Genomic DNA, 13,416 nt, shown 5'->3' with positions numbered 1-13,416 from the left:
AAAAAAATGTTCACTGGTGCTAGTCTAGAAAGTCTGTTATGGTCTCAATGAGAAACTGCCCCCATAGCCTCAGCTGTTTGTTACTTGGCCCCCTTGGGTTGCTGTTGGAGAATGTTAAGGACCTTGCTGGAGGAAGTATGTCCCTGGGGGCTGGCTTTGAGGGTTTATCATCTCACTCTACTTCCGGTTTGGTCTCCCTGCCTCATGCTCATGGTGGAAGATGTGATCCTCTCAGCTCCCTGCTCTGGCCACCATGCCTGCCACTTGCTGCCATGCCTCCCTGAAATGATGGACTCTTAGCCCTCTGGAAACCCTCTGGAAACATAAGCCTAAAACAAACTCTTTCCTCCATAAATGGCTTTTTTGTCACGGTATTTTTATCACAGCAGCAGAAAAATCACTATGACATGCATGCTATACGACACAACTAATGCACTCAGAACACGATTGCTGTCCCACAAGGCTGGCATTATTTTACAAAGGATGCTCACTACAGTCAAATGACTATAACCATCCTTTTCAGTGGCCATGTGAAATGATTCTGGGAATCTTTAGTGGAAAACCTCTTGGGGGATTTAGGTATACAAAGCAATATTCTAGACTCAATTTGCTGAAGGCTCTTGGGCCTTTTGATAAGACTGGTGTGCCTCGACCTTTGGCTTCCCAGGACAAAGGACACTTTAACTACAGCAACCACATCATTTTTACCTTTTGGATAACTTCAGGAAGCTGTTGCACATACTCTATGGATGCTCTAGGAAATTGTCTCACATAATCCACAAACACTCTGTGAAGCTGTCTCACACATGCTGTAAATACTCTGTGTAGTTCTTCACTCTCTGTGAACACTCCAAGGTTGTCTCACATGCTGGATGAGCCCTCTGTGAAGTTATGTCACAAGCTCATGACTCTGTGACAAGATTATGTTGATCTTCTTTCTCCACCCTTGAATCTATGAGTAGTCACTAGTTTGAGGACAATTTATATGGACTCCATAAAAGCTCAGGCTACTCCTGAGTTTACGGAACCTGGGCCTTTCTTATTTATTTTCTTAGTGACTGTTGGAGAAAGGAAGATTCTAGCACCAGTTTTAGACCTGGATTCTTAGGGGGCGCATCAGGGTATCTGGGTAGAGGCGGTCACCCCACTGGTGACCACAGAGTGTTCACAGAGGTTCTGGCCCAGCAAGGATGATAGGGAAGATTCTTGCACTCTGGAATGCATTGGTCACGACCTGTAAGAATATCAGGAGAAATACAGGTTCAGAAGCCAGAGGCTTTATTTTTCCTTCTCTTCCTTTTGACATATAATGCACCTGTTTGAAGCCATGTTTGGGTTATCTGGATATTGCAAGAAGTGCAAGTATGTTATTTTCCCTCTCTAGCCTTTTCTTGTGAAAATTTTCATTTATTCAGAAAAATTGAGAGAATGGGGACAGTCTTACAAGAGTTTGAATGGATTCTCTTAGATTTGACAGTTTTTAACATTTTGCTAAATAAATTTACTGCTTTCATAAATTTGCTGTCTGTCTATATGTGTTATGCTTATATGGTTGTATGTATTATTATATGGTTGTATGTATTATTATATGGTTGTATGTATTATTATATGGTTGTATGTATTATTATATGGTTGTATGTATTATTATATGTGTAGTGATTGTAAGAGCTGGTTAAAGGCAGAATTTTTTAAACCATAGCTTCAGCATATAAAACCAAAAGGGACACTTGTATTACAAAGCACAATAAGTATGCTTAGGAAAATAAACACAAATTATAAAATATCATCTAATATTCTATTTATATTAAATATAATTTCCCAGTGTTCCAAAGCCCTGTTGCCAGCCATATTGCTGAACTTCCAACCTCCTCAATGATAAGAAATAACCCTTTGGTCTTTATAAAGTATCCAGTCTCAGATATTTTGTTATAACAGCAGAAAACAGGCAAGGTCACACAGTATAGAGAAGTGATGGGCAAGAGTGTACCCATCCTGGGAGGCACTCAAGGGTGACACTCTGAAGAGGTACTAGATTTCAACTGCAGTAAGGGAGGGAGGCAGCTGAGGACCTAGGGAACAGAACCAACCTGGAGGAACTGCAGCTGAGGACCTAGGGAACAGTACTATCCTGGAGGAACTGCTGAACCCGACCACAAGAGTGTGAAGGTGTCTGGAGATGGGATAGAAGATAGGGATGACAAAATAACACAGTGATGAGTGTGGACCATGCAGAAGTCTGGAAGCCAGGTTAAGGTTTTAGAATTTTCTTCTGATACAGGAAGCCACTGGAGAGAAGCCACTGCACATCCACAATGACCAAGTGAATAAACTTCTGTGGACTAATCTGCGTACCAATTTTCCTCAGCTCCTTCTCTTTCTACATTTCCCTGAGCCTCACATCCTAATTTATGTACATTTTATTATACATCAATGTGAGCAAGTTATCATGAATCCTGGGGGAATCAAACACATCTGTTTATGTATGATTTTGTTTATATATCCATGTCTCTATATCTCTATGTTATGTTTATATGTTTATGTATCCATGGCTTTATACCTCTACCAACTTATGTGTTAAAAATTTTAAAGTCATATTATTTGTTTTACACTAATTTTGCTGTTTAATGAGGTACTGCCTCAGCTCAAAACAGGTAAGAATGACATTCAGTCTTGGGAACTTTAGCTCTATAAGGAAATGCCAAATCCTAGCAGGAAGCGTGATATCTGAATTTATCTAACCACACAAAACACCGGCAGTCCTGGTATCAATATGACAAACCAGCATGATGTCACGGTTCCCAGTCACAGTGTTGATCCATAACATTTCCAGTTTGACCCTTAGACTTTCCTTATTTTCCCTACAGTTTCCACAGACAGACTTACTAGCTCACCTGCTCACGACAAGCTCTGGCAGCTCATGGAAAGTGGGTCAAGTAGGCACTTCCACCAGCTAAGAAATATGAACCCCAAAGATAACACTCATGTGCTCCTGCCAGTGAGGGATAGGATAGAGGAGGTGGGGGGAGGGTACCAACACTTCTTGACCACGGGCTGTTTGCTGAATGATTTCACAGGTTAAATATTAGAAAAAGTGCAAGACACCAAGCCTTCCCAATGGGGCTATTCATGCCTGCAAATGGTCTCACACAATCTCGGACCTCTTGCATGCCAGTGAACACTTCATTCTTGAGCTGTGTATTCTTACCTGCTTGTTGACAGGGTCTTTCAAAGTTGTACATATTGCTGGCCAACTCACTCCAGCTCAGGTAAGCCTTGAACTTTCAACCTCTCTGCCTGAGTCTCCTGAGTAGCTGGAGGTATTGGCTTGACCTACCAAGTCTGGCTAATTTCACATGATCTTGAGTTTTCTTTAGAATTGTTAGGAATGTCAGTATTCAAATGTGGTGATTTATGTACAGATAGTCACAATGGACAAAGTCAGATTATACAGCCGGACCTCCATATTCATAGATTTAACCAACTACAGAGGAGAAAAAAAAAAGTGTTTATACTGAATGTTTACAGACTTTTTTTTTTTTTTTTGGTAATTCAGTATGTGTAATTATTTAAACAACATTACATTGTATCTGTATTGTAAGTCATCTGGACATAATTTAAGGAATATGGGAGGACTGCATACATTCTGTGCTCACACTATACCATTCGGTTGAAGGGATCTGAGCATTGTTGGGATCTGAGTTTGCTTTCTGTTGCTGTGATAACAACCAAAGGCTCCTTGGGTCGGAGTTGATATCAGCTTTCGGTAGTGATCCACTGTGAAGAGACAGGGACCTCAGAGCAGAAACTGAAGGAGAGGCATGGGAGAATGTTGCTTACCGATTTGTTCCTCATGGCTGGCTCAGCTTGCTTTCCTCATCCAACCCAACCCAGGGGTAGCACCACATACAGTGGGCTGGGCCCTTGCCCATCGACCATTAATCGTGGAAAAGACTCAGACTTGCCCACAGGCCAATTGCAATTTAAGTTCCCTTTCCCCAACTGACTCTAGCTTATGTCAAGTAGACAAAAAAAACAAAGATAAGAAACTAATCGACATGGGACATGGGAAGGTCTCCTAATAAGCCGAATTTTCTCAGAGTCTAGCGGAGTGGCAGTGGTGATGGAAGAAGAAATGTACGTCACTGTTTCATGCCAATGTCTCCAGTTCAAACTGCAATCATGGGTACTTTACTTCTTTGATTTTATAGCTACTTTCACAGAAAATTTTAATTTTTATTGATCATAATTTTTAAAAAAATAAAGTCTCACTATGTAGCCCTGGCTGGCCTGGAATTCATAGAGATCCTCTTGTTTCTGTCTACTGAATGTTGGAATCAAAGATGTGTACCACCACTCCTGGCCAACCATAATTTTATATCTGCTTTATTGTACCACATATAAATAAAATAATCTATTAAATTTATGCTAATACCTCTTAGGCAGCAAAGGTGAAATCTGTTACCTAGGCCATGAGTAGCTACTTCCATCCTCAGGAAAGGGGGCAGACAGGACAGTGTCCAGGTGGGTGTGAGTGGCAGATACGATATAGTCAAGAAAAGCCATGGGATTGTCTCATCTTGTGGTGGAGAGGCTGAGATGGAACAGCAAACAGATTCAAGGACAGAATTATGGAGAAGTCATGCTGGGGAGGTCTGAGGTACCAGGGGTCACCTGTAGCCCATCCTCACTTTGTGGTTTTCATGGTTTGGACCTTAAGTGTCCCCTGAAGTCCCATGTAGTAATGTTTAGCCACCGGATTGTAGCACTACTATGAAGTGGTAGAACCTTTAGGAGGTGGAGCCTGGTGGGGGGAGCTGGGTCATTGGAGTCATGCTCTTGAAGGGTTATGGGACCCTCAGCCCCTTCCTGTCCCTCTTGGTCTGCTGGCTGCCAAAGTGAGCAGATCTTTGCTGTATGCTTTCACCTCTATGTGCGGCCTCTCCATAGGCCCAAAGCAACAGGACTAAGTGGCTATGGACTGAAGTCACAAGTCAAAAACATGCCATTTCCCTTTTAGGTTGTCTTATCCTGAGATCTGTGCTATGTTTAGAAGTTGCTACCATTGCATAAAGGAAAACCTCACACTTTAAGACTCCACTCTGGAGGGACAGTGACCATGAACATCGTACTTTTGCAAGGTGGTTCAATACATAGGGCTAGCATCCCCAGTAAAACTCAGGGCTGACAGTGGGTTGTGAAATTTTTCCCATGTCCCCTTACTGGAAGGGGAAGAAGGCCAGTTTCTAGGCGAAAGCTCGATTGCCTCTCTGTCTCATCCAGTTCTTCATACTATTGGCTCACTCACTCAGCAGGTAGTCAGTGAGCATTTCCAAGTGACAGGCCCTGTGAACTGGTAATACAAACATGAAAGATGTGGTTGAAGCAAGCCCTTGCCCTGTGAAGATTCCATTTTAACCAGACAAATCTGATGACTACTTTATCATCATGTGAACATGCAGACACTGCAAAGTTACAGCATCTCCTGGCATCTTCCCGACTGAGTGTGGCTGTACCATGGCCAGCCACACAGAGAAGCTTATAGATGACCAATAAACTCTAGGTTGTCACCAGCAGTGCAGAAGCTCAAGCTCCATTTGGACACACTACACCACAATTTGCTTTGTACTGAGGTCCTGGGAAATTCACAGGCCCATTGAGTTTGAGAAGTGCTGGTGGGAAGACGGAAAGGAACCTATAGTAAACTATAGGCACTGCAGGAAGGCCGTTCAGCAATGGGAGCCTGCCAGCTCTAAGTGTGGTCCAGGCTGTGAAGACACTTGGTGCTCTGGGATAGAGAAGGAAGGCCAGTATTCTGGCTGATGAGGATAGTGGGTGAGTAGTCTGCATTAAGTAGGTCCTCAGATTCTTGGTTGGGGGCTAGGTCTCTGCTCTGGTGACCCCTACCCCAGCTTTGTTCTCTGTCAAGGAGTAAAGACCTCCTCCTTGCACCCTTAGGCTGCTGAGACCCATACCTGTCAGTGTTCCTGAAGCCTGTTTGAAACTCTGAGGTTCCATTGCTGTAATACTATTGGCAGAGCAGCTGGTGAGGCAAAAGCCTCCAAACTCCCCAACCAAGGGATGAAATCAGGCTGCCTCCTGCTCCAACTTTGAATATTGGGAAGATGGCGTGGAGAGAAGGTGGATGGGGGACAAAGGGGCTGGTGTGGATGGTTATAAAGGATGGCACTACAAGATCCCAAGTAAGTGTCCCTGGGCAACATATTCTGGCTCATCCTTGCTCTCTGCTCTGGGCTGAGCACTCAGGCTTATTCGGCACTATTTGTGTGGTCTGTTGCCAAATACATGGGTCACTCAGGGTTAGCTGGGGGAAAGGCTACCAACCTTTGTGTTTTCTTTCTCTTAACTTTGAAAGCTAAAGGAGAAAGGAGAAACTTGAAGGAAAAAAGGAAATAAAAGTAAGACAATCACAGAAGAAATTAAACTGAATATCCAAGCACCCCTCCCAAAATACAGGCTTCGAATTTCATGCAGACCTGTGTACGAGGCTACTATTTACTCCTATGGATCGGACTGAAGTATCTGGTTCCCCAAAGCTCTTACCTGTGAGCAATGTTCCACCTTGGATAGAACTCAGTAATTGTAAACCAGGCTTGGATGTGGAGCAGGTGACCCAGAGAGCTCCTGTTTGCTCTCCATTTTCACATTCTATTGTGTAGCTCCCAGCACCAAATCAGCCAATCGGCTTGACTTATAACCCGAAACCACTCCATGTCCCGTGTATCTATTACTGACATTTATGTAACTCAGGTCCTCAAAGGTGTTCGCAATTGTTGCCACATACCTTGTTGCTGCCCTTAATAATTGTGAAAGGCTTTTGAATTCTGACTTTAAATTCTCAACTGAATTTGAGATACTTTTCAATAAGTTCCAGATTTTGGTGCATTGTAGATCTCAGATTAGGGATGTTCAGCCTGGTAATGTCTATGTGCATAACTGAAAATTTGAAAGACTCCAAAATCAGAAACACCTTTGGTTCCAAGCATTGTACTAGTTCCAGTAACCACAGACCCTGTGAGCTGATGTGTGCAACAGCCATGTAATGCCCAGCAGTCAGCATTTCATGGCTCCTCTCCACCTACCGACTTATATTCTTTCTGCTCCCCTACCTGTGATGTTATCTGAGTCTTAGGTGGGGATAGATGTAGATGACACGTCCAGAGCTAAATACTCACAGTCAGTTCTACTTCACACTTAGGCCAGTTATGAGTCTCTGCATTAACTATTACCCATTGCAGAAAGAAACTTTCCAAACTAAAGTTGAGAGCAACACGGATCTATAGGTATGGGCATATTATTTAGAAAGCCAGTTTGCCAACATGACCCTTAAGTGATACAATTATCACTTTTCCTAGGGCCTGTGATCTCCCCGGTAATGGGCTTTTGACCAGTCATGAAATCCCTACAATAGAGCAGGCCTCACATGTTCCCACACCCATGGATCCACTGTTGCACTAGGCACATCTTGCCAGGCAAGTCGGTATTGTAGCATTCAGAGTTGGAGCTGGTTCATTTGTGCAGCCATATAGCAGGCCCTGTACTCACATGCTGGTGGTTTAGTCATCGCCCTTCAGATGAGCATCTACGTTATCACTTCTCACCTCAGCAAACAGTGCAACCACAGTCACTTGGTACATCTCTCAGTGAGCACACAGAGGCCTTTTTTTTTTTTTTTTTTTTTTTCTAGAATTGGGAAACATGCTCCCTGGAGGGAGTTGTTGGGCCATAATTTATACATAGTTTTAGTTTTAGTAAGTCCTGATAGCCTGCCGTCCAAATGGCTTCTTTCAATGGAAACATTAGTGTCAGTTCCTAAAAGTTCATGCTTCCCTTAGAAGCAAACACATTTGTTCTTGTCAAATTCGTCCAATTTTTAAAGGTTAAAAATACGGGTCCCAAATGTTTCTGTGGAATGCATATATGCCAAAATATAGTCTGCTCATTAATCAGTGGCGAAATTTGAAATATGAAAAAGTTGATCCAAAGACCAAATGGGAGTGGCGCATATCTCCAGCCTCCCGGAGACTAAGGGAGAAGGATCAGTAGTTTGAGTCAGCCTGGGCTACAAAGTAAGACTTTATCTCAAAAAGAATTGGTATGAAGTTACTTAGTGTTTATTCTTTTTCTGAGTGTGTGTGTGTGTGTGTGTGTGTGTGTGTGTGTGTGTATGAGACCAGCCTGGGATACTTGAATTACATATGTGAGCCACCACTCCAGACCCACACAGTCTTTTTCTTTAACTACTAAAATGAAGTTCCAGGACAGCCAGGACTTCAGAGAGAAACCCTGACAGTGTGGGGGCCTACCCATTTCTCTGTGGGAGGTCTACTCCCACATTTTCCCCAGGGCACTCTCGAGGAGGGAGGAGGGAGAAGTGTTTAGATAGAAAGATAGAGGGGAGAGAAACAGAGAAACACAGGACAGCCTTGGGAAGGTTTGGATCAATAACCACCGGCCCCTTCTGTCTCTTCAAAAGGCCTTTTTATAGGAATGCCAAGGGGTGGAGCAAAAGACCTCCCCCTAGCACAGCCAAATGCAGACCCTTTCAATCACCAGGTAACCACACACGTGGTCAAGCAATCCTCTCATGCAGCCTTGCTGGGTAAAGCAAGTTCAGATCTCACTAGGAAACCTTTGTGGGCCTCCACATTACAGAAATGGTTAATGTTCTGCAGGGCATAAAAGATAACATGTTCTAACCAGTGTCTTTCCAATGGCGACTGTTTCTGCTCTGCCATCTAATTTTCTTACTTTCAGATCTCTTTAAGGAAGCACTACTAATGAAAACACTTTCTTCAGCGCTCAGGAATGTCAGGCACAAAGTGCAGGCCAGCCTCACCAAGCTAGGCCACTAGGGCAGCAGGGAACTGAAGACCTGATTGTTCCCAGTAAACCCTCCCCTAAAGATGGGGTACCTTGAAGAGCGGTACTTCTGGAGGTTCTGGAGAAGACGCTGGGGAGAGGACAGCTTCAGAAGGGACCCCGGTCCAGGGAGGAGTGGGGCTCGCATAGGATGCCTCAGCAGGACTTTTTGGCTAATAGGAGGAAACTATTAAGGAGTTATTAGGAGAGCAGAGGCACTCCTCTGCCCAGCAGGTTTCTGCAGTGACAACAGCCATCTAAATACCACCCCCCCCTCCGGGGTTGTTGGAGAACGGAAGTCAGGGTCAAATGAAGTCCAGAGAAGGAAGACCTTTTGTCAGCTTCCAATGTCTCTGCTCCACATTGGGCTTCCACGACTTTCTAGAACCGGTAAAGGCTCAGTCTCTCTCCCCTGTTGTGGGCAAAAGAGTATGTCTGGAACTCACTTAAAATTCTTAATGGTAGACACTGTCTATTGGGAGCAGCCTAAGAAATGCACGGTGCATGCAATCTCGGTGGGCAGCCCTGCCAACTGGATTTCCTAAGCTCCTCCCGAGTCACTATCTCCCGGAAGACCCTGTCCCCTACAATTCTGTCCCACCTGCCCTTCTGGAGGACAACCCTTGGGGTGGTTGGTCGACCTCCTGGGAGCTCCTCCACTAACAACTACACAGTCTCGCCTTGTGGTCGGTTTGTCCCGCTGCATCCCGGGCCTCAGCCAGGCTAAGGCACGACCGGAATGCGCGGGAGGACGCGGGGCGGAGACGCCGGTAACCCAAGGGACACAGGGCGGGCCTGCCTGAGTCCCGGCCCAGGCCAGGCCCAGGTCGGGCAGGTCGAGGGCAGCGCAGGGACCGGCACCAGGCCCTCTGCTTCGATTCCCGCGCTCTATGGGCCCGCGTCCCCGCCCCATGCGGCGCAGCACAGGGACTCCAGACTCCAGCCGATCCCACCCCTGCGCCAGCCGGGCAGAGCGCTCAACTCCGGGCTGGAGAATCCCGAGGATCGAGAGAAGGAAAGAGTAGAAAGTCTCCCTGCGCGCCGGGAGAGCGCAGAGCCAGCCTGGCTCGGCAGCCAGCAGACCGGGGAGGCAGCGCCGCGTCTCCAGGACAGCCCTCAGCGGGGCCCGCAGCGGGTCAGCGGGAGGCGGGAGGGAGGCGCCGCAGCCCGGACTCGACGTAGACGCCCGCGCCGCCCGCGATGGGAAGTGCCTTATAAAGCCGCGGCTCGCGCGGCAGGACAGACTTCTGGCGGCGCCGCCCAGAGCGCGGACCGCACGCAGCAGTCCCAGAGTGTGTACGGAGCCCGGGCATATCCGCGGGGTACCAGCCTCGCCCCACGGAGACTCTTAACCACCGTTGCTGGGCTCGGGCTCGACCGCGTCCTAAGGAGGACCCCTGATCGCCCCTGCCCGGAACCACTCTGCCCAGGCGGACCCCGGGTTGGGGGCCGAGGGCGCCCCCGGCGGCAGGGGCATGCGCGGTCCGCGGCATGGCCTCGGCGGTGTTTGAGGGCACGTCGCTCGTGAACATGTTCGTGCGCGGCTGCTGGGTGAACGGGATCCGCAGGCTCATCGTCAGCCGGCGTGGCGACGAGGAGGAGTTCTTCGAGATCCGTACCGAGTGGTCGGACCGCAGCGTGCTCTACCTGCACCGCAGCTTCGCAGACCTGGGTCGCCTGTGCAAGCGCCTCCGTGACGCCTTCCCCGAGGACCGGCCCGAGCTGGCGCGCGCGCCGCTGCGGCAAGGTGCAGGGCTGCAGGACGGGGGACTGCGGGGCATCGGGGCTGCGGGGCGCCGGGGGCTGCGGGCTGTGGGAGGAACAGAGCGACGAGGTCGCGTCAAAGTGCAATGAAGTCAGCGGGAAGAGTTACTTAAACTGACACTGTTTCTTCCCTCTACGGTTCGGCACCTGACATCTAGACCCCGGGTTCCCTGAAGAAGGGCACGCAGCGTTGGTTCAGGAAGGACTGGGAGCCCGCAGGGAGCCTGGGGCACACAATCCTGGAGGATAAATGAGATGGGTGGGGAAGGGGACGAGGTCAGCGGGACTCTCGCCTGACTGTCCCAAAGAATGAGTCGCTTCTGAAAGAAAGCAGAGGCGACACCCGGGGGCTGACAGCTACTGGGTTCCAGCCGCCTACCCCGCTATGGAGGACCAGTGGCAGCTCTTAAAAGTGTCGGAAACTGGGGGATTGCATCCAGTACGCTCGCGGCTGGGGTCCTGCCTGGGAGAGGCCCCGTCCCTATTCTGCCCCAGGACAAGTGAGCCTGAGCGTGGACTGCCACGCAGCAATCTTTTCCACCTCTCCTAGGAGGGGACCGCCCCGCCTGCATCTGTCGAGCCAACCCAGGGTCTCCACCCCTGAGCTGGGTCCGCATTCGGATTTGATTAGCCATGGCCGCCTCCTCCCTGGCCTTGTGACGGTCCTGGTTGGCTGTGATTCTTGTTTTCTCAAACAGCGGTGGCTTCCCCTTTCCTACTGCCAGCAAAGGGACTGGAAGAGCAGAGGAAGCCAGAGAGAGGCCTTGGTTGAGACCGGGAAGAGTGAGGTGTGGGGCGTTCAGCTGGGGACAGGAGCTTCTGAGTAGACTTCCTACCGGTGTGTGGCCTCCCGGGGCTCTGAGACCCGTGGATCCACGCCCTCCTTTTTTCAGAGTCCTCCAAGCAGCAATCCTGGGGCAGTTTGGGGCGAAGTTACTCAGGTTAGCCAATCCGTGGATCCTTGGCCGCCTGTCTGGCTAAGGTCTGAGATAACCTCCGTTCCCCCTGGTGACAGACCCCACCCGTGTGTGGATTATGTGGATAATTAGCTCCATTCTCATGACACATCTCCTGGCAGACACATCATTTGGACAGACTCCCAAAGTGAGTGTGGAGGCCCCAAGTGACAAGCCTGCTTTAGATCTCCACCCCAGCCCCTCATGGTGGCTGAGCACTGTTTCAAGATTGGACCTGTTTCTTTTTTTTTTGTTTTGTTTTAAACTTGCTATTTGTTGTATTTTTAATTTAACAAATGAATGTCTGATCAGGAAAGCATAACAAAGGGTGGGTGGTTTACTCCGAGGCTTCTTCTGGAAGAAGGCAGGCCATAAACAAGTTGAGCTTCCGGGCTGTCCCTCTGAGCCGGTCTCAGAACTCAGCTGTTACCTCAGGCAAACTGTATCTATGAGCGAACCTGTTTCCTGTGGGCTTTTGTGAGGAGTGGAATGTCATCGTGTCTGATGACATTAAGTCTGTCAATGCCACCTCTTTACAGTCAGCCCGGGCCTCTTCTGGCCAGGCTTGCTGGGTGTGGGTAGGGGTGTGGCCCCGGTGTGGAGCCACAGGTGAAAAAGATCTTCCCTGGGGCAGACCGGGAGGAAATCATCATGCCCTGTTCACCTGGCCTCGTTTGCATTTATACAAACTCCTGGAATCATGTCCCAGGTGCTGCAGTGTATGGTAGCTACTTCCGAGTATCTAAAGAGTAGGTAGGAGAATGCAGAAGTAGGGGTGAGAATGTGTTGATGGAGTGGCAGGGGTGAGTCCCAGTGGCTGGAAAGAAAGGAGTTTCCGACAGCCTGCTACGCAGCTATTAGAACCGTCCATCACCGGTGGTCCATTCCTATATGATGGGAGCCTCTTATGAGGGTCCAGCTAGTATAGTACTCCCTAGGCAGAATGAAGATGAATCCCGGGAGCCGTAGAGGGGTGACCATGAATGATGATCTGTTCTGATTCTCCTTTCTCTGCTTGGTTCTTCCCGAGTTTTATTTCACAAAGCCAGGAAGGCCCTTTCCTTTCTCTGATCCCTTCATGTCTAGGGAAGTCATATACCAAGTAAAATACCTCATCATAACACAAAAGAAGATTCTACTTCATGTCCGTGCCAATTTGTTATTTGCATTAAAAAATTGTCTGAGTTTTTCAAACTTTAAACAGGAAAGGTATGCAGCTGTGTGTAGTGCTGGCATTTTAATCCCAGTCGGTCAGATTCTCAAGTCTGTGTTTATTAAATTTCTGGGCTGGGTGAGGTTTGTGTTCTCTGTTCATTAGAAAAGCTTTCCAGGGAAATGGGTCTCCGAACCGCTCCCGGCAGGCTGAGTTCCTGACACACAGTGGGCCAGCCATGGTTCTGCTTTGCAGTTCTGAATCTTCACGCAGTTGAAGAGGTGCCAAGCCCTTGACTTTGGTTCCTCCAGAATTGCCATGGGAGAGATGGGGAGGATCGGACTGTTTTCTCCCTCTGTGGTGTTATGCTTGGTGGATGTCCATGGGCTTTTTATGTGGCCTGGTGACGCACAGGCAGGGGAATGGTGCCACTGCATGAGAGGGAGACCCAGTGCTCACTCGATGAGCTAGCATGGTGCTGATCTCAGGACCTGTCTGGCTTCTGTCCTGTGTCGTTTCTTCAATGAACCAGGCCTCTCTCCAGACACTACAGTAGGTGGGAAGCTTACGACCTAGGCCTGAAATAACCACCTCTTGCTGTGTTATCCTCTAACCCTGGGGTTGGGGTAGCTGCTTCCTGTGGACATTCTGTTTGGCTTGCCA

General features: G+C 48.2%; 1 protein-coding gene across 1 annotated transcript in view; it reads left to right on the top strand.

Moving 5' to 3' along the window:
• The first annotated feature begins 10,088 nt into the window (after positions 1-10,088).
• The window catches only part of Pxdc1 (PX domain containing 1), a 28,611-nt gene continuing 25,283 nt past the window's right edge, over positions 10,089-13,416 (top strand). Inside the window, exon 1 of the mRNA XM_036189156.1 lies at positions 10,089-10,627. Coding sequence (XP_036045049.1) covers positions 10,372-10,627 — 256 coding nt within the window. The 5' untranslated portion in view covers positions 10,089-10,371. The remainder of the gene's footprint in view (positions 10,628-13,416) is intronic.

This window comes from Onychomys torridus, chromosome 5 (genome assembly GCF_903995425.1).
Source record: "Onychomys torridus chromosome 5, mOncTor1.1, whole genome shotgun sequence".
NCBI classification, from domain to species: domain Eukaryota; kingdom Metazoa; phylum Chordata; class Mammalia; order Rodentia; family Cricetidae; genus Onychomys; species Onychomys torridus.
The sequence above is the reverse complement of the archived record's forward strand: the minus strand, read 5'-3'. Positions and strand labels throughout refer to the sequence as shown.